This window comes from Bos grunniens, chromosome 20 (genome assembly GCF_055505025.1).
Source record: "Bos grunniens cultivar Pamir isolate PY7600 chromosome 20, Bosgru_T2T1.0, whole genome shotgun sequence".
Classification (NCBI taxonomy): Eukaryota; Metazoa; Chordata; class Mammalia; order Artiodactyla; family Bovidae; genus Bos; species Bos grunniens.
In genome coordinates, this window is record NC_141184.1 from 6,549,909 (window position 1) to 6,571,735 (window position 21,827).

General features: G+C 46.2%; 2 protein-coding genes across 15 annotated transcripts in view; one reads left to right on the forward strand and one right to left on the reverse strand.

Moving 5' to 3' along the window:
• Window positions 1-7,028: 7,028 nt before the first annotated feature.
• Window positions 7,029-18,659, reverse strand: FASTKD3 (FAST kinase domains 3). Of its 4 annotated transcripts, none has more exons than XR_015148597.1 (7): window positions 18,532-18,659; window positions 14,693-16,176; window positions 13,274-13,359; window positions 10,900-11,074; window positions 9,576-9,759; window positions 9,125-9,239; window positions 7,029-8,018 (listed from the first exon to the last, which is right to left on the reverse strand). XR_015148597.1 is itself a non-coding variant. In XM_086361180.1 (7 exons), the coding sequence occupies exons 2-7, from the start codon at window positions 16,128-16,130 to the stop codon at window positions 7,920-7,922; spliced, it is 1,983 nt and encodes a 660-aa protein (XP_086217306.1). In that variant the 5' UTR covers window positions 16,131-16,176; window positions 18,532-18,659; the 3' UTR covers window positions 7,029-7,919. The 4 variants fall into 4 exon arrangements, 2 of the variants coding, with proteins under 2 accessions (XP_086217306.1, XP_086217307.1); XR_015148598.1 differs by having other exon boundaries at window positions 18,401-18,541; XM_086361180.1 differs by having other exon boundaries at window positions 9,576-9,645.
• The window catches only part of MTRR (5-methyltetrahydrofolate-homocysteine methyltransferase reductase), a 33,008-nt gene continuing 29,827 nt past the window's right edge, over window positions 18,647-21,827 (forward strand). For 3 of the 11 annotated variants that reach the window (XM_086361167.1, XM_086361170.1, XM_086361169.1), the window contains exons 1-2: window positions 18,647-18,798; window positions 20,923-21,087. In XM_086361167.1, the coding sequence (XP_086217293.1) occupies window positions 20,959-21,087 (129 nt within the window). In that variant the 5' untranslated portion in view covers window positions 18,647-18,798; window positions 20,923-20,958. The other 8 variants (XM_086361175.1, XM_086361177.1, XM_086361171.1 and 5 more) reach the window with 7 other exon arrangements.

Consider the following 21,827-nt stretch of genomic DNA (forward strand, 5'->3'; position numbering starts at 1 on the left):
GACTTGGGAGTGCCAAGAGGGAGGGGGGTATAAGAGAGATGGATTGGGAGTTCGGGATTAGTAGGTACAAACTATTCTCCTACAGTGGTCCTACTTTATAGCATAGGAACTAAAATAAAGTTAGTATCCTGGGGTAAAGCCTCATGGAAAAGAACATAAAAAAATATATATGTAGGTATAACGGAGTCACTTAGCTGTACCGTAGAAATTAACACTACATTCTAAATCAACTACACTTCAATAACAAAAATAAATTTAAAAAATATTTCTGAGGCAGCATAGAAAACCTGGAATATAGACCAGATATTAAATGACCGTGGGCAAGAATTATCAGTTTTGTTTGTTGTAATAATGGCAGAATAGTTAAATAAAAAAGAAAAAAAAATGTTTATTGGTTATGGGCTCATACTGAAGTGTTTAGGATAAAAGTAGATGATAGTTTGGATTTTTCTAGAAACATTCCAATATAGGAAAAGAAAGAAAAAGAAGGGAATAAAGAGATGAAACAGGATTGGAAAATATGGGCATCCTTCAAGATGATTAAAGAAACTCATGTGAACCCATTATGCCAGTCTTTCTAATCTTGCATGTGTGTTCATTCACTCAGTCGTGTCTGGCACTTCGTGATCCCATGGACTGTATAGCCCACCAGGCTCCTCTGTCCATGGAATTTTCCAGGCGAGAATATTGGAGTGGGTTGCCATTTCTACTCCAGGAGATCTTCCTGGCCCAGGGATCAAACTCAAGTCTCCTGCATTGACAGGTGTTCTTACCACTGAGCCACCTGGGAAGCCCTCTTTCTAAGCTTATGTGTTTTCAGTGTTTTCCATAATAAAAGTTCCAGTAGGATCATTGAGATGTTGCTTCTTGCAAATGTTAGATCCTAGAATACAAGTTCAAGACACCAAAAGTGTGCCCTATATGCTAGAGACTGCAAGGAGTCACGGAGAGAGATGTTTGGGCTTTTCTGAGACGGGATTTCAAGCATGTTAAGGCAAACCATCTGATGATGGAGCGGGCCACCGAGGTGCATTCCATTCTCATTACAGCAGAGGTTTTATGGAGCCGGGTTTCTCAGAGTGATGTCTGGCATGCTGCGAAAGGAGTGGCCCTGCGCTCTTTCCTGTGGGGTCTTGAAACCGGTGGTCGGGAAACCAAGCAGCACACTCGGAGAGGTGGAGAGCTCAGGTTAATCACGCGGGAACCAAGCAGCACACTCGGAGAGGTGGGGAACTCAGGTTAATCACGCGGGAACCAAGCAGCACACTCGGAGAGGTGGGGAGCTCAGGTTAATCACGCGGGAACCAAGCAGCACACTCGGAGAGGTGGAGAGCTCAGGTTAATCACGCGGGAACCAAGCAGCACACTCGGAGAGGTGGAGAGCTCAGGTTAATCACGCGGGAAACCAAGCAGCACACTCGGAGAGGTGGAGAGCTCAGGTTAATCACGCGGGAACCAAGCAGCACACTCGGAGAGGTGGAGAGCTCAGGTTAATCACGCGGGAACCAAGCAGCACACTCGGAGAGGTGGAGAGCTCAGGTTAATCACGCGGGAAACCAAGCAGCACACTCGGAGAGGTGGAGAGCTCAGGTTAATCACGCGGGAAACCAAGCAGCACACTCGGAGAGGTGGAGAGCTCAGGTTAATCACGCGGGAACCAAGCAGCACACTCGGAGAGGTGGAGAGCTCAGGTTAATCACGCGGGAAACCAAGCAGCACACTCGGAGAGGTGGAGAGCTCAGGTTAATCACGCGGGAAACCAAGCAGCACACTCGGAGAGGTGGAGAGCTCAGGTTAATCACGCGGGAACCAAGCAGCACACTCGGAGAGGTGGAGAACTCAGGTTAATCACGCGGGCAGGCCCAGATGTGTCAACACTCCAAGCTCTGAGGCCCAAAGAAGTTACAGGGTTTTTATAGACGATAGTGGGCAGCACTAGCTGCTATATGCTGGTTTAAACTAAGAAGTTTCGCGAGCCGGAATAGCAATCTTGACGGGGAGGGGAATGCCTGAGCTTTACATGAACAGGCATGATTAAGCAGGTTTGCAGGGGCTGGGCGATTGCAGGACGAGGGTGAGTGAGATAAGCTCCAATTCCTAGCATTGTAAGTCCCCACTTTCTGAGACTTCCTGACCTACGTGATCCAGAATTTGTAAGGAGTAAGCTGAGCTACAGAGGCAGGACAAGCAGGAGGTTATGTAAAAATTTTCACTTTTCCTCTTCAATATTGCTCCTTGTTGAGCGTCTTTGACAGGCTCCATCTCTGCAGCTGTAACAAGGAGGTCTGACTGCACCATAACTCACATACTAATAACAAAAGCCCGCGTGGCTCGCTGGGGATTTACTGTTTTCCAGTTCCTGTCATACAGCTGACAAGGAATGTCTTATTTTATGATCCTGAAACCGGGCAGGACCCTAAGGGGCCTTCCCGGGACAGACCCTCCCCCGACACCCTCTGCTGTGGCTCTTCTCTGAAGTGCCTAGATAATAGCATCTGATGCACACTCCCTGAGTTGATTTACAGATGCTAAAACCACCACCAAATGGAAGAAATTAGCCACCTGATGACCCTGAGCACTTAGCCCCCAGACCTACTGGCGCCTGAGGATTGATTCCGTTAACCCCTGCAACAAGGCCTCTTTATGTCTGCATCAGCCAAGCACAGAATTATGCATGAGCTGATCACAGCCCCTGCGAGTCCCTCTCCCTCACTTGGCTTTTAAAAACGCTTTGCCGAAGTCCAAAGAATTGATGGTTTTGAACTGTGGTGTTGGAGAAGACTCTAGAGAGTCCCTTGGACCGCAAGGAGATCCAACCAGTCCATCCTAAATGAGATCAGTTCTGGGTGTTCATTGGAAGGACTGATGCTGAAGCCAAAACTCCAGTATTTGTCCACCTGATGCGAAGAGCTGACTCATTGGAAAAGACCCTGATGCTGGGAAAGATTGAAGGTGGGAGAAAGGGATGACAGAGGATAAGATGGTTGGATGGCATCACCAACTCAATGGATATGAGTTTGAGTAATCTCCAGGAGTTGGTGATGGACAGGGAGGCTTGGTGCGCTGCAGTCCATGGGGTCTCAACTGAGTGACTGAACTGAACTGCTGAAGTCCATCAGAGTTCAGGTCTTTGAAGCACGCTAGCTGCTTGTACTCCTTGCCTGCTGCCCTGTAACCAACCCTGTACTTCCCTTCAGCACAACCCAGTGTCAGTTGATTGGCTTTTCTGCACAGGTGAGCAGACCCAAGTTTGGTTTCATGACAACCCTACAGTACGTGTTCAGACTTCAAGTGGATCTGGATATGTTTCCAGTTGGGGAAATTTCAGCTTTCGGAGGTTAACTCGTCACCGTGGAGCCAAGACTCCCTCCCTGAATTTGTACACAGTCTTCCGGTGGGTCCAGCTTTTTTTTTTTTTTTTTGAGGGAACTGATCTTCCCCACCCCACCCCGGAGAAGGCAACGGCACCCCACTCTAGCACTCTTGGCCTGGAAAATCCCATGGACGGAGGAGCCTGGTAGGCTGCAATCCATGGGGTCGCGAAGATTCAGACACGACTGAGCAACTTCACTTTCACTTTTCACTTTCACACATTGGAGAAGGAAATGGCAACCCACTCCAGTGTTCTTGCCTGGAGAATCCCAGGGACGGGGGAGCCTGGTGGGCTGCCATCCATTGGGTCCCACAAAGTCAGACACGACTGAAGTGACTTAAGCAGCAGCAGCAGCAGCAGATCTCCCCCTACTCCTGGAATTATATTAAATATGCTAAATCCCACTCCTTCCTAGTTTTTCTTCCACCTAATACTTAGCAAGTCTCCATAGGCACCCAGGTGTACAGAAATTCTGTAGGTCAGATCCTCGTCTTCAAGAAACCAGCCGGGATCTCTTTATCCCAAGATACCACCTATGCTCTTCTGATAGGCCTGGTTCAGCCAAAGTACATTCCTTCTTTAGATCGAGGTTAAGAAAACTGCATTTTATTCAGGCAAAACTGTCACGCTTCCACAGCTCCGGCCTGCGATACACACATGTACCAGGGACCATCTGATTCCATTCAGTCAGTTCAGTTCAGTTGCTCAGTCGTGTTTGACTCTTTGCGAACTCATGGACTGCAGCACACCAGGCCTCCCTGTCCATCACCAACTGCTGGAGCTTGCTCAAACTCATGCCCATTGAGTCGGTGATGCCATCCAACCATCTCATCCTCTGTCATCCCTTTCTCCTCCCACCTTCAATCTTTCCCAGCATCAGGCTCTTTTCCAATGAGTCAGTTCTTTGCATCAGGTGGCAAGGTATTGGAGTTTCAGCTTCAACATCAGTCCTTCCCATGAACACTCAGGACTGATCTCCCTTAGGATGGACTGGTTGGATCTCCTTGCAGTCCAAGGGACTCTCAAGAGTCTTCTCCAACACCACAGTTCAAAAGCATCAATCCTTCGACTCTCTGCTTGCTTTATAGTTAGTTCCATTGCTGAAGCCAATAAATGTCCGAGCCTCTGCTGCCCTCTAGTGTCTGATCTGAAGATAATCACTGTTGCTTTCAGGGGATATAGGCTTGCAAGTTAACTTTTTTCACCTATTTTTTTCTTGTTTTTTTTTTTTTTTTCCCCCTTTGCTTTTAAAACACATCATCAAGATTATGTCTTATTTAAAAACTTTATTAATACATGGCACCATGGTCTGTCATACTGTATATGTAATTTCAACAAGAAAATTCACATCGTTTACATAGGTAGACATTAAAATTTTACTGGCCTGAGGGTTCAGCTTATAAGCACCCATGGCTTTATAATCTTATGGAGCTTGCCAAATTTACTCCATTTGGTGAAATCAGCAATCTCATATCTATTTGTTAGCCTAAACTGTTTTCCTAACATATCCCCACACATTTTCAGGATTAAAATTTTCTTTAAAACAAAGTGTCATTTAGTTTCAACCCTGAGAGCTCAGTTGGTAAAGAATCCGCCTGCAATGCAGGAAACTCCGGTTGATTCCTGGGTCGGAAGGATCCACTGGAGAAGGGAAAGGCTACCCACTCCAGTATTCTGGACTGGAGAATTCAGTCCATGGAGTTGCAAAGAGTTGGACAGGACTAAGCGACTTTCACTTTCACTTCCATTTCCTATGGCAACCCTGTCTGCTTTGTGCTGGGTACTCTGGGCATGGCAATCAGAAACCTGCCTCTGTCCTCTGAATTCAGCTCACAAATTACTCCAAGAAGCCTCTTTTCTCCCCCCAGGCAGGCCTGAAATCTGCCTTCCAGAGTCCTGCTCCTGCTTCAGGACTGCCAGTGGGCTCATCACTATAATCACTTCCTCGTTTGTCTCTCCCCACGTGGAGCCTCTCCAGGCTGGGGCTCTTTGCTGCTGCCCTCCGGAGCGCTGACATTCAGTGGGAGCCCAGCATTATCAGGGCTCTTTAATGAATGTTTGGTGAGTGAATGAATGAATGACGAGAGTAAGGGAGAGCCCAGTAAGACAAAGGCTCAGCAGAGCACATTACTACTAACAGTGCAGAACCAGTGTCTCATTCCAATTAGAAAAATAATGAATAAAAGACCCAATGGATGGGAATTCAGGTAGATGGAAAAGGTTTTAGTTTTTTCCTAGCATATATAACAAACTACTGTAACCTCTTTGTACTGAAGCTTCCATAAAACCCCACAAGGATCAGTTTGAGTTTTCAGGTTGGTGAACAGGTGGAGCTTAGGGGAGAGTGGTGCCTGGAGAGGGCAGGGTAACCCCACAACCATCCCCATTCCTTGCCCAAGCATCTCTTCCCTCTGGCTGTTCCTGAGTTACATTTTTATAATCAACCTACATTCTGGTTAGTAAAACATTTCTCTGAGTTGTGTTAGCTGCTCTAGCAAATTGATGGAACCCAAGGAGGGGGTCATCATTACTTTGCCAACAAAGGTCCATCTAGTCAAAGCGATGGTTTTTTCAGTAGTCATGTATGGATGTGAGAGCTGGACCAGAAAGAAGGCTGAGAGCCAAATTGACACTTTTGAACTGTGGTGTTGAAGACTCTTGGGAGTCCCTTGGACTGCAAGGAGATCCAACCAGTCCATCCTAAAGGAGATCAATCCTGAATATTCATTGGAAGGACTGATGTTGAAGCTGAAACTCCAATACCTTGCCACCTGATGCAAAGAACTGACTCATTGGAAAAGAGCCTGATGCTGGGAAAAATTTAAGGTGCGAAGAGAAGGGGACGACAGAGGATGAGATGGTTGGATGGCATCACCGACTCGATGGACATGAGTTTGAGCAAACCCCGGGAGATAGTGGAGGCCAGGGGAACCCAGCATGCTGCAGTCCGTGGGGTCGCAAAAAGTCAGACATTAACTGAGTGACTGAATTGAACTGAACTGAAGGAGGGGGATACTGGAGCCTCTGACTTACAGCCAGTTGGTCAAGTCATGTGACAACTGTCACAAGGGTGGGGGTGAGGGGACAGTCTTGTGGGCCTGAGCCTTCCACCTGTGGGATCTGGAGCTCTCTCCAGGCAGACACGGTCAGAGTTCAATTGTAGGACCTTCAGCAGGTGCTGGAGCACAGCCCCATCCCCCTGCCCGACACACACATTCTAATTGGGTGCAGAACCCTTCTTATCCCCGAAACTTTTAACTTACCATAATGGGACAGTGAAGCACACACAGGGAACTAGGTAGTTTGAAGCCACGCTAGATTTAGAAGTTTCTCCCTCCAACACCCCGCAAGCCTGCTTAAGTCGCCTTTTTCACATCTTTATACCTTTATGAATAAGAAAGCTCCCATACCAATAAAAAATTTTATTAACTAAAGGATTATGTCTGTGTAAATCTATAATTCTATATGTTCATACACAAACCTATTTTCCTTGCTCCTTTTCTTACCATATATTACTTCCTCTAATAAAATATAAAAGAAAAAAATAGGAGATAAAATTTCTTACATTTGTTAGAAGAGCAAGCAAAAGTCTCTCAAGAATATATTTTCAGTTAGCAGACAATCATCACAAGACACAAGACTTAAAAAAAAATAATGACATTTACTCACTCCTTTATTGTAGTTGATCAGTTCTGTTTGATGTATAAAAGTATCTATGACACTAGTATTAAATAAAGATTAATTTTAAATTTGCTACTGGTTAAGTGCTTAAAACTCAACATTCAAAAAACTAAGATCACAGCATCAGGTCCCATCACTTCATGGCAAAAAGATGGGGGAAAAAAGGAAACAGTGGCAGACTCTATTTTCTTGGGCTCCAAAATCACTGTGGATGCTGACAGCAGCCATGAAATTAAAAGACGCTTGCTTCCTGGAAGAAAACTATGACAAACCTAGACAGCGTATTAAAAAGCAAAGACATCACCTTGCTGACAAAGGTCCATACTGTCAAAGCTGTGGTTTTTCCAGTAATCATGTCTGGATGTGACAGATGGACTATAAAGAGAGCTGAGCACCGAAGAATTGATGCTTTCAAATTGTGGTGTTGGAGAAGGCTCTTGAGAGTCCCTTGGACTGCAAGGAGATCCAACCAGTCCATCCTCAAGGAAAATCCACCTTGAATATTCATGGGAAGGACTGATGCTGAAACTCCAATACTTTGGCCACCTGATTCGAAGAACTGGCTCACTGGAAAAGATCTTGATGCTGGGAAAGATTGAGGGCAGAAGGAGAAGGGGGCAGCAGAAGATAAGATGGTTGGATGGCATCACTGACTCAATGAGTTTGAGCAAACTCTGGGAGTTGGGGATGGACAGGGAAGCCTGGCGTGCTGCAGTCCATGGGGTTGCAAAGAATCAGACACGACTTAGTGACTAAACAACAACAAAAGTGTATACGAGAGACCCTTTCCAGATCATTCCATAAATAAATGGCTAATTTGCAAGTTCTTTCACTATGTGAGTTCAGAAGTCAGTATTCGTTCTTATTACCAATGACCACCTGAGTTTTGAGAAAACAGTTTTCCTTGTAAATAGTCCACTAATTCCAGTCTTGATTTTAGCATCTCAATCTCATAGTAGGGTATCTGTGAAGAGAAGAAAATAAAGCCATCATGATCCTTCATGATCTGAAATCACCTTGGCTTTGGGGGTGCCTGTCTGTCTGTCACGCCCGCCCCCGTGGCAGAGCGTCAGCTCCTGGCGGGAGGACGTCAGAGCCGGCTTGCGCGTCCCGTGTGCCCAGAGCCTGCGATGGTGCTGCCAGCGCTGAAGGGGGTGACTACACAAGGCTCAACATGACCCTTGTCCCCAGGGAGCTTACAAGTCAGGTACCAACTTAAAATGTGCAATAAATACAAAACGTAAGCAGAACATACAATGAAAATCATGCTTTAGTATTGAGAGGCAGTTTCTGACATTTCATTAGGGTGAGAGGTCGGCCTCACTGGGAGTCATGAAGACCTAGAACTGGGACACTCTGAGAGGGGGAGACCACCTGAGTGGCCTGGGCGAGGGGGAAAGGCCGGAAGGAAGACCGCCACGCTCGGAGCAGACAGCCCGGCCGCAGGCAGACCAAGGAGCGTCCGAAATGCTGAGGTGCAGAGGAGTGTGACTCTATCCCGTAAGCGGTAAGGAAACAAGGAAGGTTTCTGAGCACACTGGCAATGATTTGTTTTAGAAAAGTTAATCTGGGTGTGTACAAGACGGAGTGGAAAAAAGTTAACTACACAGGAAAGCAGAGAGCAGGGTGGTTGACAGCTTGGATGACAGAAAACCTCCGTTACACGCACGGTGACTCCTCACTGAAGACCCTGTTAGTGACCCTCAACGTAAAGACTAGTAAGAGTCTTAAACGCTAGGAGTTGATGAAGGTCCTGGCTTTAATGGGCCATCTTGTCCATTTTATTCATTATATCAAGGGAAATTAAAATAATAGATATTCTAATAATCTAGCAATTCTAAAAGCAAAGTAAAGCACAGCTTATATAGGATTTAGGGATGTCTCACTTTTGGAAAACAAGTTGAAAAACCGTGTTTCAAAATACAAATCAAGAGACAAGTGTAACGAACAAAGCTGACGTATAACTAGACATTAGTCTTGGTCCGCTGGGCTGCCACACCACTTAGGACCCTGGGAAAAGCAAATCTGAACTAGAAATGGCTTCTGGGGGAAACAAAGGCAAAACCGTACCTGGACAACTTGATAACCAAGCAAGCGCAGGTGTCTCTGTTTAGTAGCCTCCTTCCCCAGTAAGTGTTTGCTATTCAGACAAAACCTTTTTGGACCATCAATGCACAGTGCTACTCTAAAAAACGGAAGAGGAGAGAGGAACTTCATTTTCATAACAATCCAAAATATTCACATAGTTTTAGTTGCCAGAGTTTATTTGGGATTTGGCTATGCTTTTGTGCCCATACTGTTTTCAAATGACTCATGACTGTCATCCAATGATTTGATGAAAAAAGCACTCAACTTTATCAACATTAAGGTTCATAAAATGTTACAAGGAATTTCTAAAACTGGTATGCCATAGTGTTTATCTCCAGAACTGTGTCTACCTTTTTCACGTTCCTAAGAAACAGTCCTTATGTATTAACCTGGACAAGTCTCGTAACATCTAGACCACAACGATTTTCTTTACCTTTTGTGTACGTCTTCATCAATTGTAAATGGTAATACAAATCCGTCTTCGTCTAATTTAATCTCAACATCTGGTGAGAGAAGAAAGGAAAAAGTCTTCGTGTGATACCCTCACAAACACTAGCTTCCTTCCCTTCTGGTTGTTTTGATTTCTTCCGCACTGCGTTTATCAACTGGGCAGAAGGCTGCAAAGTAACAACCACACCAGACAATGGTGAGAACTTTAATTTAATCAGAGCTTTGCCCAACCACATCAGGGTAAACTATGAGGGCTCGCCTGCACCTGAACAAGGAGGGGGCCCTCCGGGTCCCTGGGGCACGACGTGAACCACACACACTTTCACTCTCCTGGTAACAGATGGTGGAACAGTGAAGACGATCCTACATCCTGGCACCTGGCATCCCCGAGCTCCAGTGCCCCAGGGGCCGGTGAGACAGCCAGAACCCTGACACATGGGCCCTGGGCACGCAGCCTCCCCGGCCTTCCCTGTAAAAGGAGCTCATGAAGGAGGGGAGTGAGACCTGACCGTGTGAAGCCCAGGAACACTGTCCTCTTTGGGCTGATTGTCCTTGACGCAACAGTGTGAAAAGAGAAGGCCTCTGACTCTCTAGGCAGTGCCGTCCAGCAAAACTTTGAGTGATGATGGAAACACTTATACCAGATACGGAGCACTTCAAGGGTGGCTAGCGCACCTGGGGGCCTGAACTGTGAACTTTTACAATTGTAACTGATTTAAATTTAAACAGCAACTAGGATGTGTGGCTACTGTATTGGAGAGCAGCAGCCTGGAGGACAAGCGTTCACATGCTCAGTTGTGTCTGACTCCTCGTGACCCCAGGGACTGGAGCCCACCAGGCTCCTCTGTCCTTGCATGGAATTTTCTAGGCAAGAATACTGGAGTGGGTTGCCATTTCCTTCTCCAGGGGATCTTCTCAATCCAGGGATCAGACTCATGTCTCCTGCATCGGCAGAAGGGTTCTTTACCTCTGAGCTGCCTGGGCAGCCCTGAGAAGACAAGAATAGCTGATAATTACTGAGCACTTACTGTGTCCTGGGTATTAGTCTGAGCTACTTCATTTGTTTACTTTGGGTCACTATTCCTCTGAATGAATGCCCCGAAAGGATGTCCAAAGACATTCTGCTGCATGAGGCTAACCTGCAGGACTCCACCCACAGAGTACTGACCCTTCAACCCTACTGCCCACCCCTGTTCCCATTTGCCTTCAGAAGGACCAGCTCCACTCTGTTTCCAGACCTGTGGTGGCTGCTAAGGCCCACATGTTCCATCAGAGGACTGTGTAACAACAAACTCCCTATTACTTACCTATTGTGTAGCAATAAGGTGTTAACACTTTCGAAGAAAAATACAGTCTTGCTCCTAACAGGTCCATTAGTCCAATCATCACAGATTTATAAAGGTGAAAATCCATGGGGGTCTCCAGGGAAGAGCACGGAGTAAGAAAGGATTTCACTTGAAACTTAGGAAGAAGTTTTGGACCCTGAAAATGTATGTGCAAACGTAAGAAAGAAACATCAGATACAAAATCAGAGAACAAAATGAATGCTGCCTGAGTATAAACATCTGATCCAAGATTACTTTGTAGGCAATATGTGCCCTTAAGACTCGGCACAAATACCTTTCTCAAAATGGCAATGCCAAATATTCTTTTTGTAAAAAGCGTTTTATTTTGAACCGGGGTATAGCTGACTTAACAGTGATAGTTGTGACAGTCTCCGGTGAAGAGGGAAGGGACTCAGCCCCGTACACACAAGTGTCCATTCTCCCCCAGGCTCCCTCACCCTCCAGGCTGCCATGTAACACTGAGCAGTGTCCGTCCCACCCCTGCTGGTTATCCATTTAAACACAGCAGTGTGTACATCTCCAACTCAAACCCTAACTACCTCTTCCCCTTAACCTCCCCCTTGGCAACCGTACGTTCACTCTCTAAGTCTGAGTCTCTGTTTTGTAGGTAAGTCCACTTATATCGTCTCTTAGATTCCACACATAAGGGTTGTCACACGACACCTCTCCTTCCCTGACCACACTCGGCGTGACACTCTCTAGGTCCATCCATGTCGCTGCCAGTGAGACAAGGCCAAGTATTCCTGTTGTAGTTCAAGACCAGTAATTCAAAGCATCTTAAACGTGTTTTAAATGTAATCAGTGGTCACAAAAAGAAAAAACGGAAGGAAGGAAGGAAGAGAAAGAAAGCAAGCCAGCTTAAGAAACATCCCTAGAGCTCTTAGAACTGCTTTAAGGGGCTTGAGGCCACCCAGCTGAGTTTTTAATAGTGGAAAATGTGACAGAGCTGACATCTCAGTTTAGTAAGAAAAGGAAAGCTATGTAATAATGGTGCTAGTAATTGGTTATCCATCTGGAAAAGAACTAAGCTAGAGTTCTGCCACACATTACAGACTGTAACTAACTTCAGGTAGATTAAAGATCTAAACGTAATAGGAAAATAGTATTTTTTAAATTCAGTAAAATATTTATACTATCTTAGGAGTCACAAAATATTCACAAACAACACAGGAAACCCAGCAGCCATAAAAAATGAACTGTTTGACTACAGAAAAGAAACATTTCTGTGTAGCAAAAAGGCATCGTAAACAATATTAAAACTAAAAAAATTTAAAACAACAAACCAGGAGAACATACATGCAACACACATAATAGTTAATGTCTTTTACAATGTGTTCTAGGGCTTCCCTGATAGCTCAGCTGGTAAAGAATCCACCTGCAATGCGGGAGACCTGGGTTTGATCCCTGGGTTGGGAAGATCCCCTGAAGGGAAAGGCTACCCACTCCAGTTTCTGGCCTGGAGAATTCCATGGATTGTATAGTCCATGGGGTTGCAAAGAGTTGGACACGATTGAGGGACTTTCACTTTCACTAGGACAAAACACAAGACAAAAAAGACAAACGACCCTGAGAAATAAGAATTAAGGCATAATGAGGCAATTCACAGCAAGTTAAATGAGCAATAAACACGTGAAAATACGTCCAACTTCATTACTCTCATCAAAACGCAACTGAAGCATGGGACATGGCATTTCATTGAGCCAAGTGACAAAATTAAAGGCACTAAGAACATACTGCGACAGAAATGGGGGGAGACAGTCACTTCCATTCACTGCTGGCGAAATGAGACATCTACAACTATTAGGGGGAAATCAATCCATCAGTGCCTGCAGAAAATTAGTCCAGCCATCCAGAGGGTAAGGTGGTTGGACGGCATCCCTGACTCAATGGACAGGAGTTTGAGCAAGCTCTGGGAGATGGGGAAGGACAGGGAAGCCTGGGGTGCAGTCCATGCGGTCGCAAAGAGTCGGACACAACTGAGCGACTGAACAGCAACATCCATGGTCAGGAATCTAGTCTTAGATTAAAACAACAAAAGGGCTAAGTATGAAAGGGTAGGTATGCATGTTTATGACAGTATGGCTGATCAAGAGACAAGTATTGGAAAAGGCCTGTAAGTCCATCCATGATGAGTGGATTAGAAAAAAGTACCTGGTGGCAACTGACTCCAAGTGAATGAAAACTCTGTTTTTTAATGAGGTTACTCAGCTCAAAAGAGAAGGAACTTAAAAGAGGACTGGGGGTTGGGGGCTGATGGGGGCAGTGGTGGAAAGGAAGAAGGAAGCAAAGAAACCCATCCCTGTAGGGAAGTAATGCAACGAGCTCATACTTTTACCTTGTAGAACGGGCATTCTAGAATTGAGGTTAAGAAGAGTTGGGTCAGTTGTGCTAGGCTCAGTCTGTCCAAATAGGACTCTGCACCTGAAATACAAAGCATCTCAGTCAGAGTTAAGTTTGAATTTTGCTGTGTATAATCAGAGAATAGCCAGAATGCACACGTTAATTGTGACCATAAAAAAGCACTGAAGAACTGATGCTTTTGAACTGTGGTGTTGGAGAAGACTCTTGAGAGTCCCTTGGACTGCAAGAAGATTCAACCAGTCCATTCTAAAGGAGATCAGTCCTGAACATTCATTGAAAGGACTGATGCTGAAGCTGAAGCTCCAATCCTTTGGCCACCTGAGGTGAAGAGCCAACTCTTCTTGGAAAAGACCCTGATGCTGGGAAAGATTGAAGGTGGGAGGAGAAGGGGATGACAGGGGATGAGATCGTTGGATGGCATCATAGACTCAATGGACATAAGTTTGAGCAAATTTCAGGAGATGGTGAAGGGCAGGGAAACCTGGCGTGCTGCAGTCCATGGGGTTTCAAAGAGTTGGACATGACTGAGCAACTGAACCACAACAACGTTAATTAATTCACTCTAATAAGGTACCTTTAAATGACACTAGGGAAATAACTTGTTAGAATTAATTATGCCTTCCTGCCTGTCATCTCAATGAAATCTCATTCTGGCTTTCAAGAATGCAAGCTCCTAATTGGAGAATATAATTAAAAGTGACAGATACATGTTAGAATTAGAATTAGTGGGGATTCCTTTTACCTATGGAGATCTAGATTCTTACAGATTTGGGTGGTCTTGAATTAAGATGAACATCTCTCAAAAAAAGGCCAGGACATCCCTGGTGGATAAAAGGGTAAGACCCAAGGCTTCCACTGCAGGGGGCATGTGTCTGATCCCTGGTCAGGAAGTTCCACATGTGGCCAGTTAATAAAGGCAAAAGAGTGATACAGCTGCTGTCATCAAAGCTCCTAACACGTTATTATGACACTGCCATTGTCATCACCAGATCTCTACAAGAAGATTCAGTTTCTCAGCTAGGGCAGTGGAGTCTGTTTACCCCAAAATGTTTTTTCTCTCTGAGCAATGTTCTACTGGTCTTTAACCCTGTGTTTATGTTAGCATCTGCAACTTCAGATCTCTTCTTCAGATCATAGTGGAAGAAAAAATAAAGGCTCAATAAAAAAGGTACATGCTGTGTATGTGTGCTTAGTTGCTCAGTCGTGTTCAAGTCTTTGCAACTCTTTGAAGAGTAGCCCGTCAGGCTCCTTTGTCTGTGGGATTTTTCAGGCAAGAATACTGGAGTGGCTTGCCATTTCCCTTTCCAAAAAAAAAAAAAAGCTATATATGTGACTTGAAAACATCAAGGTCAAATTGTAAGTTTTCTATTCTCAGAAGTCATAACCAACTCACCTTGCAGCTGCTGAAGAAAATATGGGCTGAATATCTTGGCCATAAAATTGACCGGATGGCTCTCAATAAGTGAACACGAATGGAGAAGTCTCAGCAGTGTTTTGGGGGGAAAATGATTGAAGCGGGTTAACAGCATGTTTTCTAGCTTCCTAAATAAAGCAGAAGCATTTGGTGGCAGATAGTTGAGTTTTCCAAATGGCTCGATTAACTTGGCAGTCTGACTAGGTGAAAATTTTTCTGCTTGACAAACAAAAGTTTCTGCCACTGCGTTGAAGATGGGTTCTGAAAGAATCAGCTTTCTGCTGCAGTACTCCATGACTCTGCTGACAAGCTCAGGATCCAGAGTGAGACACAGTGAAGCGACATGCTGCTCCAGGGTTTCTGTAAAGAATCTGTCACTGTGCCCAAAGTATATGAGCGCCTCTAAGACTTTTCTGAGCTCTTCACTAGTGAAACGAGCGATGTGCCGCACGACGTACTTACTCAGTTTGATAACCAGGGGAAGGGCTTGAGTCTGATCAAGGACCACTAGGGCAGTGAGCATCTGGCTCATCAATTTAGGACTCAGGTTGGAAACTAGTGATAGAGAAAAGTGATTGATCTTATTTAAGAACCTCTGCTGTTGGTCCGCTTTTTCAGGACTCGCCTGCAACAGTCTGTAAACGGTCACGATATCCTCAGGGGTAAATGTTTCCAAACTTTCCCCTTGCAGCTGATATATGATCAGGTCTAGCATCGAACAGCCCGGACCGTGCAGTTTAATTAGCGTTTCCCCCAGAATACAAAGACTGTGAATGTCCAGGCCGCCCCTTTCAAGACGATGCTGGCATTCCGCCTCCAGGTTCATCAGCAAGTGACTCTGGGGATCGCCACACAACAGAGTCAGGGCTTGAAAAGCAGTCACCAAACCCGCATTTGACAGATCCGAGGGATCCCGTCCAAACCGATCACACAATGCCTGAAAGGCACTACTCTCCAGTATTTCTTTCGGCAACCTTTGATCACCATCTTTTCTTTCCACTTCACAAATACGATGTAAGGCTCCTGCCATCATAGTATCGGGCAAAGTCTCCAGTGTGCTTACAAAACGTAAGATTTCTCCTGATGAAGTGAAGCTGTTTAGTTTCCTGTAAAACATCTGTTCGTCCACATTTTTAACACTGTGTTCAAACCTGTCCCAGTTGTGTACTTGAGAGAACCCTGGCTCCCCAACTGGATAGAGGTCATTTCCGTTTTCTGAATGAAACTTCTTACAATGGGCATGATGGAACCGGACCCTGATGGGCCCAGGGTGCTGCGACCAGAACCATGGACACAGATGCTCTTTGACTGTCTTGTGAACATGATTTACTTGCTGAGTTTTCAGAGCAGCCAGAGCTCCATGTATCCGAAAATCAGATAAGTGATAGAGGTTCCTCCGTAAGGTAACTAAAGCCATGCCATCAGAGTCTCAGCTCCTCTTGAGTTACAACTATGTTAAAAGACTAAAAAAAAAAAAAAAAAAGTAGTCAAATATATTAGAACACGGTTCATTCAACATCAATGCTTATGAAACTAAGGATGAGTATCCAAAAGGAGTCATTCCCACTAAACATTTCCCACTCAAACATTAGTACCATGTTACTCAGATGTAAAAAAAGAACGAAATTGTGCCATTTGTAGATACTTGGATGGAACTAGAGACTGTTATACAGAGTGAAGTAAATCAGAGAGAAAAACAAATATCCTATATTAATGCATATATGAGAAATTTAAAAAATGGTATAGACGAACTTATTTACAAAGCAGAAACAGAGACAAAGACATAGAGAACAAAGGGGGAGGAGGGGTGGGACAGATGGGGAGATTGGGGTTGACATATAAACACTACTGATATTACATATAAAACAGATAACTGAAGACAGTGACGGCAGCCATGAAATTCAAAGATGCTTGCTCCTTGGAAGAAAAGCTATGACAAACCTAGACAGTGTATTAAAAAGCAGAGACATTACTTTGCCAACAAAGATCTGTATAGTCAAACTATGGTTTTTCCAGCAGTCACGTGTGGCTGTGAGAGTTGGACCATAAGGAAGGTTGAGTGCCAAAGAATTGATGCTTTTGAACTGTGGTGCTAGAGAAGACTCTTGAGAGTCCCTTCGACTACAAGGAGATCCAACCGGTCAATCCTCAAGGAACTCGACCCTGAATATTCATTGGAAAGACTGATGCTGAAGCTGAAGCTCCAATCCTTTAGCCACCTGATGCAACAAGCCAACTCACTGGAAAAGAACCTGATGCTGGGAAAGATTGAAGGCAAAAGGAGAAGGAGACGACAGAGGATGAGATGGGTGGATGGCATCACCAACTCAATGGACATGAGTTTGAGTGAACTCCGGGAGAGGGTGAAGGAAGGGGAAACCTACTGCAAACCATGGAGTCACAAAGTGTCTGACATGACTGAGTGACCGAACAACAACAACAAATGAGAACCTCCTGTATAGCACAGGGAACTCTACTCAGGGCTCTGTGGTGACCTGAATGGGAAGGAAATCAAAGAAGAGGGGATGTATGTATACATGTGTCTGATTCCCTTTCTTGTATAGCAGAAACTAACACAACATATAGTTGTAAACTAACACAATATAGTTGTAAAGCAACAACTATACTCCAATGAAAATAAACAACAGCAAAAAGGCCTAAGTACTAGAGGAGCAGTGACTCTGCACCCTAGAGCTTAGAATTGCAACTGTTTACCTCAGATTGGGGCTCGAACCCAGCCAAAACCCTGCTTGGGACTTCAACCCACATGGCTGGGACTCGAACCCAGCCAAAACCCTTACTGGGACTTCAACCCACATGGCCGGAACTCCAACCCAGCCAAAACCCACAGTACTGGGTTTCAGGCCCTAATGAAGTGATAGGTAAAAAGTGGATTTACTCAGATAGACAGAAGCACACTCCACAGAGTGTGGGCCATTGCAGAGGGTGAACGTGGCTGCGAAATTAGGTGTGGTTAGTTTTTATAGGATGGGTAATTTCATATGCTAATGAGTGGGAGGATTATTCCAACTGTTTTTGGAAAAGTGTGGAGATTTTCCAAGATGTTACAGAATAGCTGCTGGATCTCATAATCATCGCTATCATTTGCCAGACAATGTTATATTTAATTGTCCCAACAACACAATGAATTAAGTACTTTAAAGTCATCTTAGAAATGAGGACACCGAAGCACAGAGATCTCATGTTGTCCAGTTTACACAGCTAGTAGGCGGCTGAGCCAGACTTCAACTCGGGTAGTCTGGTTCCTTCGCACGCCTCCTATGTGCTGGTTGACGAAAGGAATTGCACTTGGTCCAACGTTCTCAAACACACAACTGAAGTGACCATTAATTCACACGGCAAGGGTGAAAAGAGCAGCTTCAAGGTCTCCGAGGGGTCAGTTTCCCCTCAGAGTTAGGATCTAAACAGGACTGAGGAATAAGAAGGTCTAGCTTTGCAGATGGAGGAAAAAAAAAAAAAAAAACGCTTATCAACGAAGGGGAAAGGTGGGCCAGCCCGTCCACACTTGCTTGACCAGCCCCGCTGTGGGAGACCCGGGAACACGAGGGTGCGGGGCAGCGGGGGACGGAGCGCCCCGAGGGGGGAGCCGCGTCTTCTCTGGAGGGAAAGGACCTGACGGGCCGGGCGCCCCCAAAACGGGCGCCGCGGAATCCTACGCTCACGCACCGGGAACGGCGGGAACCGCGTCCGAAGAGCTGGGCGGCTAGCCGGGGAGCGAGCGCGAGCGCCTCAGCGAAGCCGTGGGCCACGCACGCCGGGCCGGGACAGCCAAGCCCACAGCCCGTCTGGATACCTACCGGACTCCGCGCGCGCCTGGGTTCCAGCAACCCACGCGGCTCCGCAGCCTCTGCGGCCTCCGTACGCTCGCCCTTCACCGGAGGGGGCCCCTGGCGCTTGCACCAGGAAGGGGCGGGCGCCCCACGTCCAGGCGCGCGGTGATTGGCCTCAGCTCCTTTTCCCGAGCCTCCTTATTGGTCCCCGGCGCGAGGCGGTGTGCGCAGGCGCGGGAGCCGGGGCTCGCGTCCCTGAGCTTTTCCCTCAGCAACCCCGCCGGATTCCTTCAGGTGAGTGTACCCCGCAGCCGCCGCTGCCAGATCTGGGCGACCGGCGGCAGCCTCCGCGTCCCTCCTTCCCGCCCAGGCTGGACGCGCGCGGGGAGGAGGTCAGGACTCAGGCCTGGTAGGGTGGAGGGCTGACTGCGCCGGGGACTCGGCCCTGCGCCCTCACCGTCGTCTCCCGGAGGCGCCGCGGGGCGTGCAGAACGGCGGAGCCGGTCCCGCAGGTCCTTGTGGGCCGTTCCCCGATCGGGGTCTATGGTTCCAAACACTTTTCCTAGACAGGGGTCTAAGGGCACGTTGGGGCACCGGGTTAGGGGGAGGGACGCGGGAGGCGGGGATGCGGGGCACGCGGACCAGCTGCGCGCGCTGGTTCTCCGCCCCGACCTTGTCCTACCCCACCCCCTGAGGAACGTGGGCTGCAGTGCCTGCTCCGTAAGGTGGTTAAGGGGCCGAGGGTCTCACGCAGCGAGCATCTCGGACGGTGCCTGTGGCTCCTGCGAAGTGCCCTGGGTCCCTGGCTTGGATAGTGGTAGAAGCCCTTTCCATCACTGCGCTGTCGTGCTTCTGGATCAGCTCGGTGTGTACTGTCTCCACGTCGTCCCCTTATCCATTTATATAGAGTTAGAAAGAAAGAGAGCGCTCAGTCGTGTCCGGCTTTTGCGATCCCATGAACTGTGGCCCGCCAGGCTCCTCTATCCATGGGATTCTCCAGGCAAGAATACTGGAGTGGGTTGCCATTTCCTTCTCCAGGGGATCTTCGCGACCCAGCAATTGAACCCAGGTCTCCCGCAATTGCAGGCAGATGCTTTACCGACTGAGCTATGCGGGAAGCTTGCTTTTTTTTTTTTCAAATCCAGAGTTAACCTCTTGCGTACCCGCTGTATCCAGCGCGGTTCTGTTCCGCAGGTTGTTCCCTGCTTTTTAGCATGCTGCTTATTAATACTGTGATTCTGCCGTTTAATTCCTTCGTGGCTTTAAGTTGTCCTCAGATCTAATTGGCCAGAGGAGCAAAAAAGTATCTGCGGTTCGTTTCCCGAAAGCCAAGTTTGGGGTTTGAGTTTCAGCTTGCCATGCGTGCTTAAGTTGCTTCAGTCATGTCCTACTCTCCGTGACCCCATGGATTGTAGCCCGCCAGGCATGGCAGCCCACCCCAGTATGGAGAATCTCATGGGCAGAGGAGCCTAGTAGTAGTAGTGTAGTTGTTACGTCGTGTCCGACTCTTGCGACCCCATAGACAGTAGCCTGCCAGGATCCTCTGTCCATGGGATTCTCCAGGCAAGAATACTGGAGTGGGGTGCCATGCCCTCCAGAGGATCTTCCCAACCCAGCAATCTAACCAGGCGTCTCATATCTCCTGCGTTGGCAAGTGGGTTCTTTACCACTAGTTCTACCTGGGAAGCCTGAATCCTTACATATTGACAGTCTCTCAGGTTTAGACACTTGAGGTGTGGTGAAAAATCTGTGAGCCCTTTATTTTACTCCTGGTTATCTGTTCAGGAAAAAACGTAAAACTAGTAAAAGATTTGAGTGGATTAGAAGTGTTTTTCTCTGTTTATAGGTATGTATGTATACACATGCATGCAGATGTATATGAAATTGAATTAAATAAGAAAGGTATTAACTAGAGTACTGTGATTTATTTACCACTGGGATCAAGTAGGAATCAATTTTAATTGAGTTTTTACCATTTTAGTGAATTTTTAATTTTACCTTTTTTTAAAAGAGAAAAGGTATCTGACATTTATTGGACACTGCTGTCTTTGTCAGGTAGGTACCGTCATTGTCCCCACTCTAAAGGTGCGAGAACCAAGAAACTGGTCAGTAGGCCTGAGTCCGGCCTGAAGTTCCCCTCCTGTGAATGGTCACTCCTGGCGGGATTCAAACCCCGGTAGTCTGGCCCCAGAATCTGATTTCTGAGCTGTGGCATTAGAGCTTTCCTTGTATTTGCCTTGATTTCATGAATACTGTCTTTGTTAGACCTTAAGAATTAATGCTAAAAAAGTTAGTAAGTCTGTTTCATATTATCCCTGGATATTGTTGCAGTCCATTTTTAATTAAGAAAATTCATACCTGCAGGTTGTTACTGCTCCGTTAAAGAGAGAAATCCCTTTTCCTCTTTCTGTTTTACAGTGTAACTATTAGAGCTGTAGCATATGCCTTGAGGTGATGAGGAGGTTTTTGTTACTCTATGCTACACAACGAGGACAAGCAAAGGCCATAGCCGAAGAGATAAGTGAAAAAGCAGTTACATATGGTTTTTATGCAGATCTCCACTGTATTAGTGAGTCGGATAAGGTAAGTCATGGTTTTTACTGTGTTTCACGCTTTGAAGTATCTTGGTTGGGAATTGATGTTAAAAAACGAAGTGGGACCCTAAATGCCACCATGATCCTTTTTTTGTTTTTTTAAACACTTAGAAATTCATTTTATCAACTGTGTTGTAAGACTTCTGCCAACTTTTTTCTCTGTGTGTGTGTTAAATTAAACTGCATGGTCTTAAAAACTAGGATGACTAACCACTCTCAACTATAAATGGAACTAGTATATTTGCCTTGTTTTTCTCACTGGGTGCTTGGGAACAATTGAGGTGTGTGTGTTCACAGGAACATGTGAGCTTTCCACCTCATGAATCCTGGTGCCCTGTACAAACTTCCCTGAAATAATGACCTTGTCATTTGTGCCAGAGTTCTTCCAAGTGCAGAACCACTGAATTCTTTTGTGAAGACAGAATCTAGAGTGAAGGTGTAGGATCTGCGGGAGCCTCGGGGGCTGCTTGTCTTTCTGTATTCAGTCTCTGCAGAAGTTCCCACCGTAGGATTGTTGTCCAGGCGCTATGTCGTGTCCCTCTGTTGGCGACCCTGTGGACTGCAGCATGCCAGGGCTCCCTGTCCTCCACTACCTCCTGGAGTTTGCTCAGACTCATGTTCACTGAGTTGTTTACATGAGATCTTAACAGATCTGTGCTTAGAATACCTAGTCTGAGGCCTTCAGGTTATAGTCACACGCATTTCAGGCCTTAGGGCATGGCAGCCCAC